Source organism: Botryllus schlosseri, chromosome 11 (assembly GCF_051294905.1).
Source record: "Botryllus schlosseri isolate E-star chromosome 11, Bs_hap1, whole genome shotgun sequence".
NCBI lineage: Eukaryota > Metazoa > Chordata > Ascidiacea > Stolidobranchia > Styelidae > Botryllus > Botryllus schlosseri.
This window is the reverse complement of record NC_137246.1, coordinates 10,951,598-10,973,366: the sequence shown is the minus strand read 5'-3', so window position 1 is coordinate 10,973,366 and position 21,769 is coordinate 10,951,598. Positions and strand designations below refer to the sequence as shown.

Here is a 21,769-nt window from a genome sequence, read left to right as displayed (position 1 = left end):
GCAGCCAACGATTTGCATTCTTGTCAGGTCCCTATCTGCCACACCCCAAACTCCCCAATACGACCGGGAGCGAGCTCTAAGGGGACTCAAAAGTATTTCGTAAATCAACATAAATTATAATAGAATATTTGCAAGAGAGTTAAATAACTTGAAAATTTTCTTCGAGCTAATGTCTCTAAATAGCTTGATTTTGAAATGCATACCTCTCCCCCCAAAAAAGCATGCATAATTTATAAGAATATGCATTTCGGTGGCCGTCATTACCCCGGTACGACACACCAAAAGACGTATGCAATTTCGGCCAACATGTAACTCCACAAAGTGTGCTACAAAAGAATGACATTGGCCAAAAGTCTGGGTATGTGTCCATTGTCAGTAGCCGCGCTCTGTGGGCGTGACGAATAATCCGGTCCCTCCAATCTGAGCCCCAACAATGCAAATGCTAGCAGGGGTACTTACAGAAGAATGAAAACATGACAATTTGTGTGTGCGTCTCACGAAAAATTTCTTATAGTCTGCTACGTTTGGGCGAGTGCAGTATCTTTTGATTATATATAAGGCGGGAGGTCACGAATTAACAACATACAATAAAGTGATTATAACAACATACCAGTGTACTCGAAGATGTATATATTCAAATAAGTAATAAAACACGTCAACTGAAACAGCAACACACAGACCACCCCACGTCCACCACACGCTTTCACTTCTTCCTCCCCCACGACTCCGAGCCGCCACCAAGCGTCTCTTTGTACGATGGTTTGCATGAAGCACATCACATCCCCCCCTGATCTAAAGATCACAAAATTGCAGTTACAGTAATAACCCCAAAGACAGCAAAAAGAAAACGAGGCAAGAACAAAAACCAAGCAAAGGTAAAATGTCCACTCATACGTCAACAAAGTAATCGGCCCACCATCTGGGCGGGACCCTATCACGAGAAGCGCGTTCAGTATCTTGTCCGTCTTCCGATACTCTTTGAACACCCTCAACAGGTGGTTCAGGGTTGTTGTGCTCTCTCTCCTGCCCCACTTCCTCCTGGTTGAAGACCAGGTCTCTTCGACTGACAGCATCAGGCGGTTCAGGATTGTCATAATCCCTGACCTCCCGCACCTCATCCCCGTCAAACACCAGTTCCAACATTCTTGAAGGTACCTTACTACTGCCAGCAATTTTCCGTCGCTCCCCCACCATGTGCCTAACATCAGCAACATGCCTGTTTCTGCCGTCCACTTCCACCACAGCATCCGCAACTATCCCTGTCACAGTTCCCTCCCTCCACGGCGTAAAACACCTCGCGTTTCCAGGTTTCACAAAAACCTCCTCTCCCACCACATATGGGTTCGCATCGGTTGATCTATTCATTTCGTTCACGGGAGATCCTGGCAACCTTACCGGATAACGGAGGACAGCTTCCGCCGGGACAATTCCTTCTGCGTTCGGAGTGTGATTGTACCAGAACGTCATTTCCTCCACACTTCTTCCAGACCGAGCAGCCATTCTCTTAATCGTTCTATGGTTTCGTTCAATGATCCCATTTCCAGAGTGTTTATAGCCACAGCTCGTCATATGCGTAACTCCCCAATCTTTGAGAAACTGAACAGTCTTTTGGCATGTGAAACCAGCGCCTTGATCTGTCAGGATCTGAGATGGCGGTCCCCTCTCCAAGAAGACCTGCTGAAGGTTCCGGATAATCTGTTCGGCTGATTCATTCGCCACCTTTCTCCAGATTGTGAATCGACTCGGCCCGCAGTCGATCATACTCAAGTATGGCTGGTTACCGACGTAAGTTATATCCAATGCCAAGCGCTCCCACGCGTTCTCCACTGACAGCTGGCCATGTTCCCATCTAACAGGGCTGGGGTCGATTTGTTGGCATATTCTACAATTTCCGACCACGTTTTTCACCAATTCCTGACTCACATCATCCGCGATACATCTCTGTGCGAGGAAAAGTGTTCTCGCGATTCCTAGGTGATGCTTCTCATGAATCTCGCGCACTTGATTCCTTAGTGCGTTTGTTACCCCAACCGCCAGACCCACCCGTTTCAGCCAGGTCTTCGGGACCCTTGTCAAGGAATCAGCAATATTCTCACCTGATGGAACCGAACGAATCGTCAACTTTAGAGCATACTCCTCAATGAGCTGCGAGATTATTCCCAACCGTCTCTTCGTGACCATCTCGCTTATCCCACCCACTTTTGGTCTGTGACTGTCTTCCAGTATAGACCTTACCCAATTGTACACACTGGTCGAGTCCGTAACCACTTCAATATTCTTTATATTCCACTTCAGCACCATGTTTAATCCTTTCACTACTGCATCCAACTCCGCAACATTGATGTGCCCACTGTCACTCTGCTTACGCATCCACGCCGCGTCTTCTACAACGGCACCATCTACTCTCAAGCAACACCCCACAGCCAGATTGCTTGCATCACACCACACTTGCGCCCGACCACTAGGAGGCACACACCAAATCCCACCGACTGGATCTTCTTTCCGCACCTTAGCCATCACATCTTCGGCCAAAGTCTTCACTTGCTCTGGAACAACTGCATCCCATTCAACGTCGTTGGCAAGTCTTTTGACATAACTACATGCCACTCTTAACCATCCCGCCACAGGATAATGTCCTATTAACTTCCCAAACAGCGAAAACAGTGCTCTCTTTGTCAGGGATTCCGCCACCACAGGAAGTTCTCCATCTCTCTTCCATTTCCGCATTCCGCCTTCTTCTGCCATGACTCTAAGGCCTAGGACGCGAGCATCACATATCGACACTGGCTCTTTTGTCTGCAAACCGTACTTGGCCAGGTGATTCTTCACCTTTCCAACATCGACAACACTAGCATCGACCCATATGTCATCGATATAGTGATCTGTTCCTTGAGCCACTTCCTCATCCAGACCTAGAACCGTGCCGATAATCTTTGACATAATTTTTGGAGCTACGTTCAGCCCAAATCCCATTCGCGTCATGACGTATCTTTTGCCTTTGTACTCAACAACCTGAAACCGCTGCAGTCGCTCTGACACATGAATCTGCAAATACGCTTTTCTCAGATCAAGGACATATGCATTTTCACCGGTCGTTCGCCAAGACCTTAGCTTTTCTTGACATACCGCAGTGTCCAAACCGGGGTGACTCGTGACATAAGTGTTGAGTTCTCGGTAGTCCATCACCGGCCGCACTTTACGTTGCTTATTCGGTTGCTTCACAGCCATGAGCGGGATTAATCCGTCTTGATGCCCATGCTTTGCAGGACAATACTCTTGCAGCCACCCATCTTTGATCCACTGATCAACTTCGCCAGTAAAGGCCTCACGACACTCTGATGGAACTGGGTACATTGCACAGCGGTTTCTTATCTCCGGCTCTTCTTCGTTCTCCCACACCCATTCCACAGTCCACTTCTCACCATCGAACACAGCTTTGAAATCGCAGTCAACTACTTCCACTGGCTGAATACTCGAGGCAACCTTCGTTGCAACACATGCTTTAATCGCACGAAGTCCAAACTTCGCGTTTAGGTCAGCATCAACCTCAACACCACCAAGTACTTTCACAATATCATCCCCCAGCACTATCTTTGCATTGTACACCAGATCCGACGCCACTAAGAACTCGATTTCTACAGCAATACCATCAATCTTCACCTTTGCCCGCACCCACCCCGGGCAAGTAGTAAGTGTCCCATTTAACATTTCCACACTATATAAGGTCCTTTTGGTGTCAGACCCAGTTGTTTACATAAGTCCTCATGAATAACTGACCGCTCACAACCAGTGTCCACCAGCCCATTTGTCACCATGCCACAAATCTCCACTGGCACAAACGGTAGCACCTTTCGACCTCCTAATGCGATGCGGAGGGGGCGTCCGGTGCCAACGTCCCTCCCTGGCCTTTTCCCGCAGCCGGATTCCCTTTACATTGTCTGGCGATGTGCCCCCATTGTCCACAAGCAAAGCACTTCCTTGGAGCATTGTCATAGTATCTTTGTGCACCAGTAGAATTTCTACTTCGGCAGTCTCTGGCGATGTGACCCTCTTCCTTACATATGTAGCATGGGCCGTATACTCTACGCGGAGCCCCAGCAGCACAAAACACACTTTCACCATCTTTTGTGGGCAATAGTACACGTGCCCGAGATGCAATTCGGTCCAACTCTAATTGCTCTACCTCAGCCATGGACTTAAGCTGTGTCTTGGCATCTGCAGGCAAACCAGCAATGAATGCACACTTAATTATTGGATTAGCTATATCCCCGTCCAGACCCATCAACATTGCCAACCTCTTCAGATCAGACAGGAACACATCAACCGATTCCCCGACTTGAAGTACACGGTTACGGAATTGTTCATATGCCACATAGCAATCCACTCCAAAAGCTGCCAATAACCCCTTTTTAGTCAATTTATAATCCTTCTTCGTCTCCTCAGGCAATTGTTTATACACTGCAAATGCCGGCCCGTCGAGCAATAAAGGTAGGGTGTTCACGAGAGACGCAGTCGAATTTTGCAGTTTGGCAACCAATTCCAATTTCTCCGTCCATTCTGCAAAGTCGCCTGACGTTCCATAGTCCACGTAATTCTTGACGATATCCGTTAACTTGACACTTGTCATCTTGGCCGCGATAGCTTGTACTCGAAGATGTATATATTCAAATAAGTAATAAAACACGTCAACTGAAACAGCAACACACAGACCACCCCACGTCCACCACACGCTTTCACTTCTTCCTCCCCCACGACTCCGAGCCGCCACCAAGCGTCTCTTTGTACGATGGTTTGCATGAAGCACATCACAACCAGATGCTATAATTATGAATTACGTGCCCCCAGCTCTACCGGTAAATCTGAATGAACAGCAATATAATGCAATTACCAATATTAAGACGAAATTCAGCGATCAACTTGAAAACTGACCACCATGGGGCCCCAATACCCAGGGTTGTAATGACTCGAGTCGCGATTTATTGGTGACTATAGACTTGACTCGAGTCAATTTTTGTATTCACTCGACTTGTACTCGAGTCATTTTTCATGACTCGAACCAAGTCATATGACTCGAGACTAGAACGGCCAAGACGGTCATTCCATGTAATTTCGAAGAATAGTAAAGTTACCACATTATTTGTATTTCGTCTATCATCATGCAGTCCTGGTACATGGAAATAGGGCCGTAAACTGTGAAAACTTATAAAAATTACGATATTATGAATACGATCCATTCTATATCACTCGAGCAGAGTTGAAAAAAGTGGGTAAAACCGGACTGATCTGAAAACTGATCTGTGAACATAACGACTTGGACTCGTAGTCGAGTCAAACACTATGACTCGGACTCGACCCTATACTAGCCGACTTGGACTCGGACTTGACTCGGGGGTGAATTGAAAATGACTCGACCTGACTCGTGTCAAAACTATAAAAGTGACATTGACTTGTGACTCGCAACATTGTGACTTGGTTACAACCCTACCAATACCAACGATTGGAGTGGGGGACGAATTGCTGTTTTGCTCCTGATTGTACCTAGAACCCACGCTAACATGGTGTATAAGCGGATGGCTATGGCGACAGGTATAAATGTCGCGTGAAGAATCGTGAAATAACGATTGGCGCCCGTTTCAAGTAGAGTCATATGAGAATAAGTTAAAGTGAACATGAAATTCTAACTTCCACTTAATACAGATACTGCCACGTGCCGTTACGAGAAACGTCAAAGAACGGCTCGGTTATGATATATATCAGCAGCTGTTGCTTTTAACCATCGTAATGTTTGACGTACGTATACTACATAGATAGGCCTACTGCTCGCCAAGCAGCAACGGTCAAACTGCGTATATCTAAGCATACCCAAACATCAATACATAAGTTACTGTTAGAAACTAGGCAGAGTGGTGATTATTATCTTGCTGCGAGGTAGTGGCTTCTGGAGCGTATTGATAACCTGATATACGTCATGGCTTACATTGTTCTAACAATCACACAACAATGTACATCGAATATATATTTACTACGTGTGGATACTTCTTACGCAAGGACGAGCAAAGCTAATGCTTCGGACGTAATAATGAGAAGTGGCGTTTGAAAATGGCGTTTGCGCTATCAATAACCTGGTAGGATATCTCTTCCTTGTTCACGAATGTTCGGTTATGTCATATTCATTGTACAAATAAAAAGTAATCGTCTTTTCACAAAGAAATCGATTATATATGTGAAGTAGTCGATTACGATTACTTTGGATTTTTTTCGAATATAATCGATTGCGATTACGATTACTTGAAAATGCTGTAATCGTCGTAATCGATTACGATTACTAATCGCGATTACCCCACGTCTGGAGTGAACCAGTAGTTTATTAAACGGTATGCTTCAGTCAACAACTTCAATCCGCTTTAGCGCACTCTAACGCTGAGTCTCTCTGCATAGCTTTGGGAGGTCTGACAGCAAAATATACTAGTCCAGGCATTCAACAACGTCTACCACACGATTCACCAGATACAAGTTGAAATATAGCTGCTTCTGTTGTTTTAGTAGGTCTATGCATGTTGTTTCCACTATATTAGTCATTTTACATTTGGCCAATATTCTGTATTTTGATTCCTGATCTGTCAACTTCTACGGCACATACCCTTTACTACGTCCTTCCACACCTTAGTAAGACATCGCTTGTGCAGATCAGATAGCGCGGAGCAGCCAAATATTTTTTAGCGCTTCGATAGGAATTCTGGATTCCTATGTCTTCCGAACTCAAACTCGCAACCCGTATGTGTTGCAGCGGTGCAATATACCACTATTGCAATCTCGCCACAGCTAGATGAGGATGTCTAGAAGTATTATTCGATCGATGAATCCCATCACTGCCTTAAATCAGTCGTTGGCTATACAGTATGAGCCTATTCTGCCCCAACCCTGCATTGCCTTTAACCATCCTCGGGCATACTGTAGTCTCATCCCCTGCTAAATACAAAAATAATGTAGACGGAACACAGCTTTATAATTGCTGTTGCAAATTTCCACGGTGTACGAACTATATCAAAGCGCAGTTGAGTAATGATGTTCAACCAGTCTTATCAATCTAACCGTACGACAGTCGACTCAACTGGTCATATTTGTCTCGTCTTTGCAAGAACCAATTGCGATTGATGTAAAAACTGATCTAGAAATATCCTATAATTTCATACTTGGCACGCAATGGCAACTACGCAAGACAGTTCGATGAAGAGGTATAAGCAGCATGTGTAGCGACAAAATGCACAATAAATAAGCAATATTCGCGTTCAATAGCCTACCAGTTTCCATTGCTCAAGAATCAAGGCACTTCGATAGTTAGAAATCGTGAATTAAATTAATGCTTACAAAATCTCGTAAACACATCACTGGGCCTCGTATAAATTAAACCGCGCAACGAAATGTAAAGGATTGGCTTCGGTCCTGCAGATAATTCAGACGGCCTTGACGGAATCATCACGCAACCGTTTCTTCTGAAGATAGCTTGTAATCTTCTTCCGCCAATGGACTTTTAATGCCTGTCAAAATACGCAACCTTGTTCGGGATATCGAAGACTTCATTTTCAGCAGACCGCTTTGTCCGAAGCAGAGCGAATGCTGTAGTACGACTTATTTTACCGTCATTGGTAGGCTCTACATTGATGACATGACTGAAGCATTACATTGAGTATAATGCTTTGGCTGGGTTTGTAGCTGACTATAACGTGTTTTTTTCACAATAAGGGGTGATAAGAAAATTTCTTTCCTTATTCAGCTCCCAGTTTGGTATTGCGTGCTGTCTTCGTATCGTTCACGAAAATCTTGCAATCCGTGGAATTCCAATTCCTGTAATACAACAATCGCTGGGGCTATGCTAAATCTTGAATACATTACCTCGTTTATATCTGCCGTTGCAGTGCTTCCATTTCGGCATAATCGACACTCGGATCAGGAGTCTCTCATCTACTTTCGGATAAGACCATATCTGACCTGGATGCGAGATCGAACTGGCGTTGTCGTGGAACTTTCGCACAAATTACATTCCGATTCTTACCAGCAATCACACTAACAAGGTACCCGAATATCCACGTGAACAAGACGATCACCGTCGCTACGTGACAGTACGATAGTGAATAGAAATATTCGGCTAAAAATGACGGCTCCGGTTGAATCAACTGTGCTGCGGTCGGGGACGTTGCCGAGGTTGCAATCGATGAAAAAGTGTTCTGTATGGAAACGTAATGATTTATTGGTGAGTTTGCAGCTGAAAGTGATTGAGAAAATTCGGTTGCCAGCAATGCTCCCTGTAATTTGTCTAATTTTTCACGAGTCTGCGCGCACTCACCAACCCCTTGGACAACAGTGCGTAACGACTAAAAAAAGGTCATCACTTCGGCCTTCTTGTGCACGCGGTCCACGTTTTGCTGTGCGCGGCCGCGCACGCGCGCAGCTTCGAGTTAACATTGGTTCTCACCATATATAGTCACAAACTTGGAAAGTTTAGTAATTGTAGGTACACAAGTATGATAAATAGAGGTAACGCCGTGAAATACTGAATATGTAGTCATGTATAAGTAGCATAAACGATTTCCAAGACATGTTAAAACTACCTCAAGTGAAGGTAAAAGGTTACAGAGTGACTAATGTCAAAAACTAGATTAGGTCGCTGAGTCCGAATAATATTAGTCTGATTTAATCGGAGTTGACTAATTTGGAACTGCGGGGTGCATCTTCGCGACTAACCCAAAATAAATAATGACACTACAGTAGGAATAATTAATAATCGAATCGGTGAAGAGTACTCGAATCATTAGGACCCGCCCTCAGCAGTACCTATAGCTGTATGACTTTTCAAATTCATGCGTTAACGATTTGGAAGTGGCGTATATCTTTACGCCTATTACACCGTGCATAGTTTAGCAACATACAGGGTCTACCGTTCTCAGCTGCAACACAAGCAATGCATTCAAGAGTGGAGATCATAAAGTTAGCTTATCCGGGACAATGGTAACCGTTTGATTAAAACTGCGATTATCCCCAGTGTGCGGTGAACTTTTAATCCAGCAAGGTACGTTGCCACTTGCCACGATTAATAGTATTCAATCAGACGATTAGCATTCTCGCGTATAAGCTAGCCGCATGATGTCCAGACTAAGAGTGTTTGATTGGATAGCTTACAACACAGTGCGATTGCGTAATCTATTGCAGTGGTTCTCAAACGGGGGTCCGCGAAGCTTTTTCAGGGGGTCCGCGAAGCTACTGAAGTTGTAAAATGATTGATAACCTTATTTGTATTTTTATAAGTAGAGAAAGCATGAGACCGTTTTCTTCATCATTGCTAAAACTTTAGGACTCACATCATTAATGGTCGTTTGAGATGATATATCCGACTGTGCAAACTCATTTTAATTGTCAAATTGCCAATAGCTTGCCAATGCAAACATATTCCTGTCAAGAGTTGCTTTGTTGGGGTTTGTGGAAAAATTAAATATCGGAGATAACAAGGTCAAACAGGGTGACTTCGAAATGTTTGCAAAAAATGTTGGATTTGGAGTTGTCAGTCTCGGCAAATTATTAGTAAACAATCGTTTGAAAAAGAAATTCCCGAATGTTTTCCTCATCTGTCCAAATGAAGGAATTGAAAACTCGCCACTAAATCTATTTTTCCTGTGGTATAAACAATGAAAAACTTCAAGATGAGATGTTAGATAGAAATAACAGGCCTGACGTGATATGTTCAATAAAAACTCACACCAAAAGCTGTTGTCGGAAGCGTTCCGCGTTAATATTACATTCGCCACCACCAATCTTTGTAAAAATGGATTTTCGGCACTCGTTCATATCAAATCAAAGATGCGTATTTCCAAGATAACAAATACAGCTGTAAAATTCGCTTCGAAATAATATAAGTTGACGCAATTTCTACATATAGTGGGATGTTATTTTCAAGAAACGTCATTTCGTGGCTGTTTATCACTATAGCCTACAATTTGCACAAGACAGATGACGGTTGCACGATCCTCGCCACCTCATCCGCGGAAGCGGTGTCTTACAAAAAGCCTAGAGGTGGGCCGTGCTATAAGTCGGCAGTTACGGGATATAATGAAGAATATCGGCTTGGTGTAAATGGCCATAGTCGACAAACACCATGAATACCGCAAAACAAACAAACAAACAACGGTTGCACGATAATTGAGCTTATTTTGAACGAAAATTTGAGGCGGTCCGCAGGGGTCCTTGACGGTCCAAAGGGGTCCGCGAAGACAAAAAGGTTGAGAACCACTGATCTATTGCATTTACAGTTATGCTCAGGGCCATAACTGCCGCACCCCAAACCCCCAATTAGGGGGGGCCCGAGCTCGAAGGGGGCCCAAAATTATTTCGGGAATTAGCTTAAATTATAGAATAATTTTTGAAAATTTATGCAACTTTTTCAAAATTTTTTCGCGCTATGCGCGAACTCAAGCTCCGAGCATCTTTATTATTGGGTACTCTTCCCCCAAGAAAAAATACGCAAGAATTATAGAAATTACCATTACCGCGTTCGACACACCAAGACATATAAAGTTAAAGGCCATGTAACATGTGACTCCAAGAAGTGTGCTATAACGATCGGCAGCGAGTTAACCTTGGCCGAAAAGCACTGCCCTTATGCTGACCGAGAACTTCGTTATATATACAAAATACACATAGGTTCAATTGTCCATAAGCACCTAAATCACTGGCGCCGAATGTTCCTGTCTTGGCAATCTGACCCGCACGAGACAAATACCATTCCGCAGGGAAAAATTATAGGCCAGTGAAGAAATACCAATTTGAAATCGTGTGATCTTTTAGTTTAGTACGTTTGCGCGATTCTATATTGTTGATATAGCAGACAGGAGGTCACGAAATAGCATTATGTAACGAAGTCGTACCAACGGGTCCGCCCGCCCGAAGATGTTTAATTATTATTTGAGGGCTCTACAGTTTCAAAGACTCATCACTTAGCTCTACCGGAAAATCTGATTGCGTGAGCAGAGAGGACAAGAAACTGTCAGCAATGCAATTCCCGATATTATTGACCGATTTTATCATAAATTATCGAAAATTTTCGCGCTTGGCACTGGATCACTGAAGGAACGATGAAAACTATATTTTCATGGCAAAAGCGAACAACGTGATGGGGGGGGGGTCGGCGTATCACCCTAAAGGAGCCCAAGAGTCAAGTTTTTTGGGACCGGACGAAGTGCTGTTTCGTTCTCAGCCAACGGGTATACACCCAGAGATGTTTAATTATTATTGAGGGGTCCTACCTTTTCAAACACACCTCACTCAGCTGTACCGGTAAATCAGATTACGCGAGCAGAGAGAGGATTAAATAGATAGCAATATATATGCATTTCCCGACCATGTTGTCCGATTCAGTCATGAATTATGAAAATTTTTCACGCCTCGCGCGATTAGGCCATAAAAGCTTACCCACTAAAGGGATGCCTAAATGTAAATGATGATAACTATCGGTAAACAGCGTATAGCGTAAGGGGGGTCTGGGGTTTACCACCTTGTGGGGGGGGGGCAAGACCAACGTTTTTTGGGGGGGGGCCTGACGAAGTGCTGTTACGGCCCTGGTTATGCTATAGCCCCACGCAAACTGCGTCTTCGCGACTAACGCAAAATGACTGTTGACACTTCAAATAGGTGCAATCACCGAATATATATTTAACGGCAACTGCGGTCCCTTTGATCATTCATACTTTAAAAATGACGCAAACTTTCCATAAAATGACTTTCTCGTTTTCACATTATGGAATGTAAAAAGTATTTTTGCATATAAAACTGTTTACATAGAGGTGGAATAAATCTAACAAAATAACTACTTGAGTGAATAGTGAAAGTGAGGGAACCTACTTGAGTACTCAAGTCGAAGTACTTCTTCACTGACCACCTCTGGTATCGTATCTGGCTGGGCAAAACGGAGTACCCGACTGACTCGAGTTCGAGTATCAATCTATTACGACGTCAGAATAGTATACTTCCGGACCATAATAATTTATTCTCGGTATATCACTATGTGCTGCGCGCTGATCACATAAATGTAGTTTCTATAAATATTTTGACTTGTGCGAAATAATTTGTATAATAGGATACGGCCAATCGAGGCTCCCACGATGGAAGAACGTCTGGTCTAGAAACTACATTTCTCGTAGACCAAAAATAAATGTTACCGATCATAGACTGTGTATTAGTTTACTCGATAAAGCCCTCTCCTACTACAAGACTCGATTTATTACAATTGATACCGGTACCGTTGTGATCAGCCCGTATCTGAACCATCTTTGTATAACATGGCTCAACCCTGATAGCATCTATACTCATTTACTCACGTTTGAGAGATCACATCCATCGGTAGAAAGTGGTAAAGGCCTCGAAAATTCGGGGTCAGCTGCATAATATGTGGAACCGATCATAAGCCAAAATCCAAGAAATAACCCGCCAACTAAGCCGCAATGTGCACCCTGTAAACATCACCATATTCTATCACATGAGCACAAATATCCCAAGATTAATCTCACAGTTGAATTTCCTCTTGACGAAAACAGACCCAAGCAAAATATGCCAAGAAGCGGTCCCCCGAACGCTCCAAAGGATTTAAGTGCTAAGGTCAACATCTTATCGAAAAGTGAAGCGAGAAACGCAACGCCGAGACCAACTGCGCCATACACTAACACTGAAAAAGAGAGTATAAATATTTTGAAAATATATACCTGCGTTAAACTATGGCGTCAATTTACCCAATACTTTTGAAATAACAAGACTGTTGCGTTCTGAAAGATCCGGCTTTAGTGGTTTAATAAAGTCTTCCAATGTTGTGCAGGCCAAGGCGTTGATGCCCGTGGAAACCGTACTGTAAAACGATGACGCATAGCCTAATATACAATGGCCAATTCATAATCGCGCCCAAACTTAACGAAAGTACATACCTCAAGGTACCACTGTAAGCCACAGCGACAAATAAACCGGGCAGGCCTGGATATTTGTGTAGAATATCCATCACAAGATATGGCACCAACTGAAAATCAATACGTTTTAATTCAATACATTACAGTTGATACCTGTGGGCCTTCATAAAGTTCGAAAGTGTGGTATAATTCGATATTACGGTATTTTCCGTCGGTGCAACGCTTTTGCAACACACTTGCAACTTCACCGCCGGTTACCGCGGGAATTGCCAAGAAACGACAAGTCATATATACTGTTAGTCGAATTCAGTCATGGATGACCATTTCAACATACCACCATGTGTACGAAAATGCGCGCTGGTAATTGTTCCCCGTATATGGCAAAAATGGATTTCTTATTGAGCAAGCACATTGTGAAGACTATAGCGGAAATTCTTCGGATGATCAATTTCCGCACATACACTGCTGCCGATGCTTGAGCTAACACTAGAAAGACCACCATGGAACTACATAATATAGACGACTCGTTTTCAAGACTGGACGCAACTATTCATTCCAAATCGATTATTAATTGCAATGATTCGAGTAGAGAACAGTGAGTTGCTGAATTCTTTCGATTGCCGAAATAATGAGCTCCTTGTGATCAAGAATTGGCATATCAACGACATTTATCGTTCCCGTACTTCTATTACTGCGTGGATGACATCACAATGGATTGACATTGGCAATATAAAATATAGGGTGAGCAACTGAGCATGGCTGCTCGATAAAAAAGGCTTCCGACCCCGTCTTAAAAAGGGCCAAAAATATCTCTGACCATGAGTACATCGATATGCAGCATTAGCATTAGCATTTTTACGGTCGGCGTTCATCGTCATCAGGACATCCATTTCGTCCCAATGATCTATATCTACATGCTATAACTGTTGAACCGACGACGATTTCGAGGGTACCAACCATTCCGTATATCGTATACGTCAACTACTTCGTGTGCGAATCGTCCGTATGCTCATACTACTTTTTTTGGAAGTATGTTAACACAATTGTAGCATATTTATACAACAAACATTTGAATAAAAAGCAATTTTTTTTTATAAAAAGTCATTGTATGTACCTAGTGGTAGGAAGGTGCAGTATGCATGTTGGGATAGCGTTTCAAATATCAAGACCAGCATATTCGATTGACTTCTTAGTGAGAAAAGAACGTAGAAGAAGGTTGATAGGAGGTATATATACTATACTTATACAATTGCCCATTGTTGTGTATAAATTCTCACTGATGCTCTCATATTCGAATAGACTCGAATAGCTTAATACTCGACACGGAAACGAAACAGTCAGGTTTCCGATTTTGCCCAAGCGTCCGTACCTGAGGCGGGCAACATACGGCCCGCGAAGGGATTTTGAGCGGCTCGAAGACCGATTCCGGTCTTACATGATAATGCGGACCGCAACCACTGTCTGCGGTAATCCCTCGCTATACCTACTACGTCAAATTATAGTGACTATGGGTTATAGCAGTGGTCGGGAACCTATGGCTCGAGTGCCATATATGGATCTTTTGGGTATACGATATGGCTCTTTGCCAAATATTTTTTTTTTTACTGAATTGATCAATATGGCAGCGACTTGTTGGTAAATTTTCATCACGGCCAGAATAATTATTCTCGTGACAGTATAAACATGTCTTAGAGAGGTAAAGACAAGTCGTTTCCAGGTTTAGCGGCTCGGACCCCCTCGTTTCAAAATCATCAAATTTAAGTTACCGTGGTCACGCCTGTGGCCAATATTCCTCGCGAATTCTATGTACCCGACTCGAAATCTTGAATTGTGCGATACGTTGATTAATCAAAGAGCATATAGCAGACATGACGGCGCCCATTACGAAACGCAGTTTTCAAATACGATTGTCTTCCTGATCTACCGTGCGAAATGAACTGTTGTGGATGTGACAATTACAAACTCGAATTACAAACAACGTCACAGCTATCTACGTTCTTGATTGGTACGTATAGCTCTGTGTAGTACCGGCGATAAAATGTAGGATTGTAGGCGTGTAGCGCAATATTACCGCCGAATACTTGGAGAATGGGGAAGTCGATAAGTATTTCGATTTTCGGAATCAGTGTGACAGTCACATTCGATTAATATCAGTTATAATAAATTCTAAGCTACTTACAATGAATTGCGTTATCAATAGTGAGGCTGTTCTATACCTCTCTTTTCGATCTTTATTTTCGAGCAGTAAATACCAGTTTTTACAGAGAAAATACGACGCACACGAGGAATCTCATGTAGTGAGTTAGAATTAGTGCTACTATGATGTCACCAATTTTCAATTGTGACGTAACAGTTGATTTGCATGTATGGCTCTTTGGGAGTTGATACGGACAAAATAGGGCCAATATGGCTCTTCGGACAAAAAAGGTTCCCGACCACTGGGTTATAGTTTCTTTTTTCGTGACAAGCATGTTATGTTGCGTCATAAAGGGCCATTCCATTTTCCCTTCGGTATCACGTCGGAAATATATATCAAGGATTTAAAGTGAATTTTGGGCTTAGTGTAATAATTAAAGACGGAACGGACAAAAATAATAGTGATTGTTAGTTATTCTTTAGTTCTAGTTCTCTTTCTGTCCTACATGCAACCAGAGTTGAAAGAACTTTTTCACAACTTTGATCGACCACATATATCTCATTCACTTCAAGAGTTATTGAAGTACAGTACTTTAATAAATTCATTGAGTGCTGTTTTTGTCACAATGCATTGATCTTAAAATTTACATTAAATACGATTAATCCTTGTATAAGTGGATAAATGCTCGATTAATACATAGATTTACGAGTCCGGCCAGCAAAGTACTTCATTGTCTGATATCCGGCCCGCCGACTGGAGAAGTTGATCGCCCCTGGTCTGTACCTACGTTCTACCTGGCCTACATAGTCACGGCTTATAAACACGAAACCTCACTGCGAATTCCTCCAGAAATTGGCGGAACTACGAAGACAGGTATTCAGGGTGTGGTAGGGTGTCGCTATTAAAGTACGAAGGTATAATAGCGCTCCTGCAGGGGAGAATGTCGCCCTTGTCATGAAAAATGATGTCATATAGCACAGGCGATACAATGTAAACAATGAAGTTATCAGCCTATGAGATTCAGTGTCAATTACCCCTCGCCTAAATGTCGCAATAATACCAATCTACTAATAATCACACCCGGGACCCAAAAGGAGAACCCAGTGAGGTATCTACAAATATGGACTGGGTATCCCTAACGAAATTATATATCGATCGGCTGTAACATAGAATAGAAGACCACGTAAGATTATTGGTGGGATCGTGTACTGTACACGTGTAGTTAAGTAGTAGTAACTCGCACCTAATTCTGTTTTCAAACAAGCATCACAATTTTGACTAACATAAATATTCGTGACGAAACCACGATATTCCTATTTACGTTCCGTATACCACTATCAGAATGTCCTCGTTCCCCAAGAACACTCAACCTCACAAGACCTTCCCACCTGATCAGACTTATCCACTTTGCCGGAAGCCAAGGGGTCGCAGCTTTCGTACACAGTATACATCGTCAAGCCAGTGAGAATGGCCAATATCACGGTACCAACAGTACCGATACCACCGACGAACAGACCTCTGCGTGTGAGAAATGAATAGAGTTTTAATATGAAATTCATGTCAGAAATTCAACTCTTACATTCGAACTTGTTTCATATTTTTACAGCATAAGTATCTCTGCACCATTGAATGGTTTACCCCATAAACAGATAGCCACATGAAGGTGCCTCCGATGAGAATAGAGGACACAGAATGTCGCACGCGCGGATCAACATCGAATCTAAAATTGGAAACGAAAGGAGTCTCGAGTGAAGGTTTATATTTACCACGAATAATTGAGTGTAACATACCTGAACAAGTCGATTCGTCCTCCTCTCTGTGATATTCTAAATACTTCGCCAATGCCGCCGACTTGAAGGGCGCCTTGTATGATGATGCTGAGGAAGCCAACTATCATGACAGAGCATTGCAGCACGTCAGTCCAAATAACCGCCTTCAAGCCGCCCAAGGAAGTGTAAAACATGCACACGCAAGAAGTGCCGACAATCGATAGTATTAAACTGAGTCCCGTAACTGAAAAACGCGATAAGTCAAGTTCAAGTTTATTTTATATTGGTCTTTACATCGCAACTATCGAATTGCAAGTAAAGGGGGGATTATATTTACCACCAACGGGCATATTTACAGTTGATCCGTCAACATATGCTGCATGACAAACCGACAGAAAGTGAAAGCGGTGAATGAGGGGTAAACCTATAGGTATGTTGGTATTCGGTACAATGCTGGGTGTAGTAATAACAAATGATACGGCTTCTTCGAATTAACGTCAATCAAAGCAGCGAGTTGTTTTTGAGATGAAGCTAGTCATTAGACAAACCCAGGCGATTTCTGGACGTTTCCAAGACGTATCCATTACATGTACAATAAATAGTTGATATTTTATGAATTAAAGTTTGACTCCCGGACATGATATCGTCAGAATACAACTGACAGATCGCGGACACAATATCGCAGACACAATATGCCAGAACTGGCAGATGCCAAAATGAATAATTCTCGAACCATTTCATTCCGGTAATCTACGTCAGTTGTATTGTACACTGTAAACGAACGGGAGTTCTTGATCCCTATTGTGATTTCGAATCGAACTTTGGGATTGGTCCTATTGCAAGGCCAGCCAATTACAGAAGTGATGAAACCTGCCCGTTAAAATCACTGGGTCCGTCGTACAGTTTTCGAATTTATTTTCAAAGTCAAGTTCTGCAAACTTGCCATACTTCCCTCTCTCAAAGAAACCTAGGCAATCGCAAGATTTTGCCGATAGTTCGAGTGGGCCTTATCGTATACGATAAGTGAATGGTGCAATGATCATAGATCTACAACTTCACCTTTATTAAGGGCGAGAGCGGGCATGTAAGTCACGATACCCATGTAAACGCACATCTGTATCGTGAACACCACGGATCCAACTTTTCTCACTCCAGGATCAAAACGGTGAGCGAGATACTGCGGAACAAAATCACTTCTCTATTAATCTAAAATCGCCGCCGCCAACAACAACACCAAATGCGCTTACCTCATATACACTGCTAAATCCCAACTTGTAGAATTTAGGAGCAAAAACGTACGCCGTGATAGTGACACTCGCCATGTAGACAAAAATGAACCAAATGAACATGGTCCCGTAAGTGTAAACTTCCGCCGGTGTACCCATGATAGTTAGAGCAGAAACGAAACTTGCTGTTAGACTCAGTCCGACAGGCAATCCGCTCATTTGACTGAAATCGTTTTTATAGGATATCAGATTATATATCAATGGCATGGTACTGCAGTCTGAGGAGTATTAGGCAAGCTGTCCGGGTCGATTAGCAACTGATCGGTCATACGTGCATTGATTTTTATCGTTACTCATCTTGAGAACATCTGATGTGGAATTCCCTAACCTTACCTATTTTGATGGGCAGTAAGATCATTCTTGTTTTCACAGTTACCTAATCCGGTTGACGCTTATCGGACGACTAAAAAGGTCATCAACATTTAAGTGGTCCGCGCAATAGCTCTTAAATCTCATGTGGCCCCTTGACCGAAAAGGTTGGCCACCCCTGTCGTAGGGCTTTTAATTTAGTATCTGAACATTTATATCACGAGTGCGCTAACAGATATTATATAATTGGTAGTTACTGGAAAATGGGTTGCTAAAGACCCGAGGCAATGTCATTCCGTATAAAGCAGTCCATAGTTTAAATATAATCTTAGCATGTAGATATCGCACACAGAGTAAAGAATAGATGATCTAAACAGGTGGTACGTAACTTATGTTTCGTTACGTGACGAGCTTCGTAACCTTGACCCAAAGATTTCCCCATTTCGTATTTGTATAGCAGCATCGCATTTCTAGTTTACTACCCGTACAAACAAACAGGAGAGTGTCGCATGACGCGTAGCCAGACCCCTCGCTTGGTTTGATACGAGTGCTTTCAAACACGGATTGGCTATACAATTGGACCCTGGTATTTATCTAGAGTGCTAGATATGTGTGGGTTGGACGGCGACATTCCGATACGGCCACTCGTGTTGTGACTCGCTCATAGCCGCATATACGCCGTTCTCTTATATTTTCGTACCGGTCTCCAAGCAAGTATCCATCCGACGACTTCTTTTTGCGGTCTTTGTAAGCGAAGAATAGTCCGACGAACGATGAAACGCAGAACAATGAGCAAAACGCAGCGTAATCCCAAGCACCGAAAGTCTTCATCAGGCTATTTCGTTTAGTACGAACCGTGTCAAGCCAAAAGTAATTTCTGGATATGAAGTAAACGCCAAAAATTTTAAAAATGTAGAAGAACGTCCGTTCAGAAAACACTTTATCCTAAACTAAACAGTACATACTTCGAACCTAGAGTAGGCTACATGCCAGAAACATGTTGTGCATCTCGGCAATCTGCGACATATTTTATACCTAAAACCATTTCGCAAGGACATCCTATTGACATTATCCAGCTACAATTACCTACTGATTCATGATCGAATTTTACAGCTCGTTAACGACAGAATATCGTAATATATCTCAAGCACTGACGCTTGACATACATAACCATCGAAAAATCCAGATGACTCTCAAGTAGAAGGCGTATACTTGACCTGTCTATACATCGCAATCTATGTGATAATAGTTGTAACTTGTAACGTTTTAATCCCATCGACAATCAATGGAGTGAGAATTTACCTATCCCCCGTTACTGGAATACGCAGACAGCGTTGCGCGAAGCCTAACCTTGTGTGCAAAGCATTCAGGACATGTGAAGTTGAGCGCGGTCCAGTAAAATCAACAAAAAAGGTACATATGTGACGGATCAGAACTGAACTGCATTCACGGGTTCGCTATTCTCATAATTCGAGTTGTAAAAAACCACAGATGAAAGTTCGACCTATTCTATACTGGTAAGAAATTGGTATGGCTCGAAAAAATTTATTGTAATTCGTACCAGGATATTTTTTCGATTTTACAGTACAGTATTAGAAAATATCGCACCGCATGGTATCATCATTTTGCACCTTAATCGTACCATGCAACGCACATTTGGTGTGGCCGAGTATCAGGATGGCATAATAACCCGAACGGACGCAATACTTTTTCTAGTGTATCTATATAGTAATATCATAAGATTATCGACATATCTTTACTAAATATGAATAGGCTACATCTCTGTATGCGCTATATGCAGTGCCGTAACCAAATTGCGAAGGACACCCATGCAGTGCCATTATCTTACAGAACCTCGAAATAGATACTCCTGTCGTCACTTCCTAGTTTAAACAAATTCTCCCTTCCCAAAAATGACAACTTTACCCTGTTTCCGCCTATACCTTGATGGAATTCGGCACATAGTTCAGATCTCGCCGAAAAAAACGATGTTGATATTTCAAAATATGCTATAATCGTCGTTCTCGGTCAGGCGCACGGCGAATTGTAGTCGAATTGATTTACGTACGGAAAATTCAGTATGAACGTATACAATTTTTCTATTCTTTCGCGAAAAAGTTACACGGACACGCGGTGAATGAACTAGCGCCAAACTTCATCTCATACAGCAGGGGCGGGCAACTTCTCCGGTACACGCCTACACGGGCCGGATAGTGGTAAATGAAGTACTTGGCGGGCCGGATTACAGAATATACACAGGCGAAAAACGTCATCGTATACTGTTCGGTTGAAACGCAACATCGTGATACTATTCTTTATAAAGTTTATGATTGAAAACGCTGACTGACAAGCTGAACAGAAAGAACAGCAGAATAAAAACACTGCACTTTACTTTTGCAAATCGACAATAATGGATTTGGCTTTGGTCAAAATATGTAAACACTGAAACAGAAACGGTAACGCCCGGATGCAACGCTGAAAAGTTTCGCATTCGGACCGCGGTCTGCCAGTTGAATAGTTCTCATCTCTAATATAATCCAACAACGAAACTAACTTAAACCCTAATCCAATCAATCGATTACAATATTCGGGAAGATGACGATCTGGGACCGCCATTTCGGCGCGATCGAGGGTTTCCGCCAATATCCGGTGGTCATTTTGGGGCAAGATTTTATCGGCCGTCCTTTCAATAGGCCATATCCCTTCGGCAATGCACTTCGCGGCGTCGTGCGATGACCTAAACATGATATGCCTTGCTATGTGCTGGCATCGAAATAACCTGCGAGTAAACGACGATTAACGAAACTTCTGGTCCCGTAACCCCGATATTCATTATAAACGAATTATTTTGTGTTAATGCGATGTTGTAGAAAAGGGTGTGTGTATAAACCATTGTATCGCATTGTGCGAGAGATTGCTGACGAAAACGCGATTGAACGTAGCGGCATGAAGCTTGGTGATTTGAAATTGATATGTTACCTGGTTACTCCCTTGTATGAACGATTGAAAGGCAATTTTTGAGCGGTAACCTAGTTTTACGGTTTGTGATTACAATATCGATCAATATCACGAACTTCGAAAGTGGTCAGGCAAATCGCGATGTATTTCTGATCTAAGATACATATACGGAACTTTGGCAATGAATAAAGATATACCCGTTTAGACCCCAGCACGAAATCGACAGGTAGGCCTATATATAATATATATTCATTCTGTCACACGGCTAAAGTCGCTACCAAAATGCTCTTTTGCTCATGCACTAGTTCCATAAACAATCATCACATACGATGACAAGCCGATAGGGCACATTCATAAGTCCACTGAACA

At 42.7% G+C, this 21,769-nt stretch overlaps 1 protein-coding gene across 1 annotated transcript; it reads right to left on the bottom strand.

Moving 5' to 3' along the window:
• Positions 1–6,987: 6,987 nt before the first annotated feature.
• Positions 6,988–19,958, bottom strand: LOC145450495 (sodium-coupled monocarboxylate transporter 1-like). The gene is made up of 13 exons (XM_080329010.1): positions 19,143–19,958; positions 18,095–18,296; positions 17,907–18,024; positions 16,869–17,091; positions 16,658–16,798; positions 16,467–16,596; positions 12,963–13,051; positions 12,774–12,886; positions 12,555–12,709; positions 12,366–12,497; positions 8,054–8,225; positions 7,894–7,989; positions 6,988–7,538 (listed from the first exon to the last, which is right to left on the bottom strand). The coding sequence occupies exons 1-13, from the start codon at positions 19,271–19,273 to the stop codon at positions 7,477–7,479; spliced, it is 1,764 nt and encodes a 587-aa protein (XP_080185136.1). The 5' UTR covers positions 19,274–19,958; the 3' UTR covers positions 6,988–7,476.
• Positions 19,959–21,769: the final 1,811 nt, after the last annotated feature.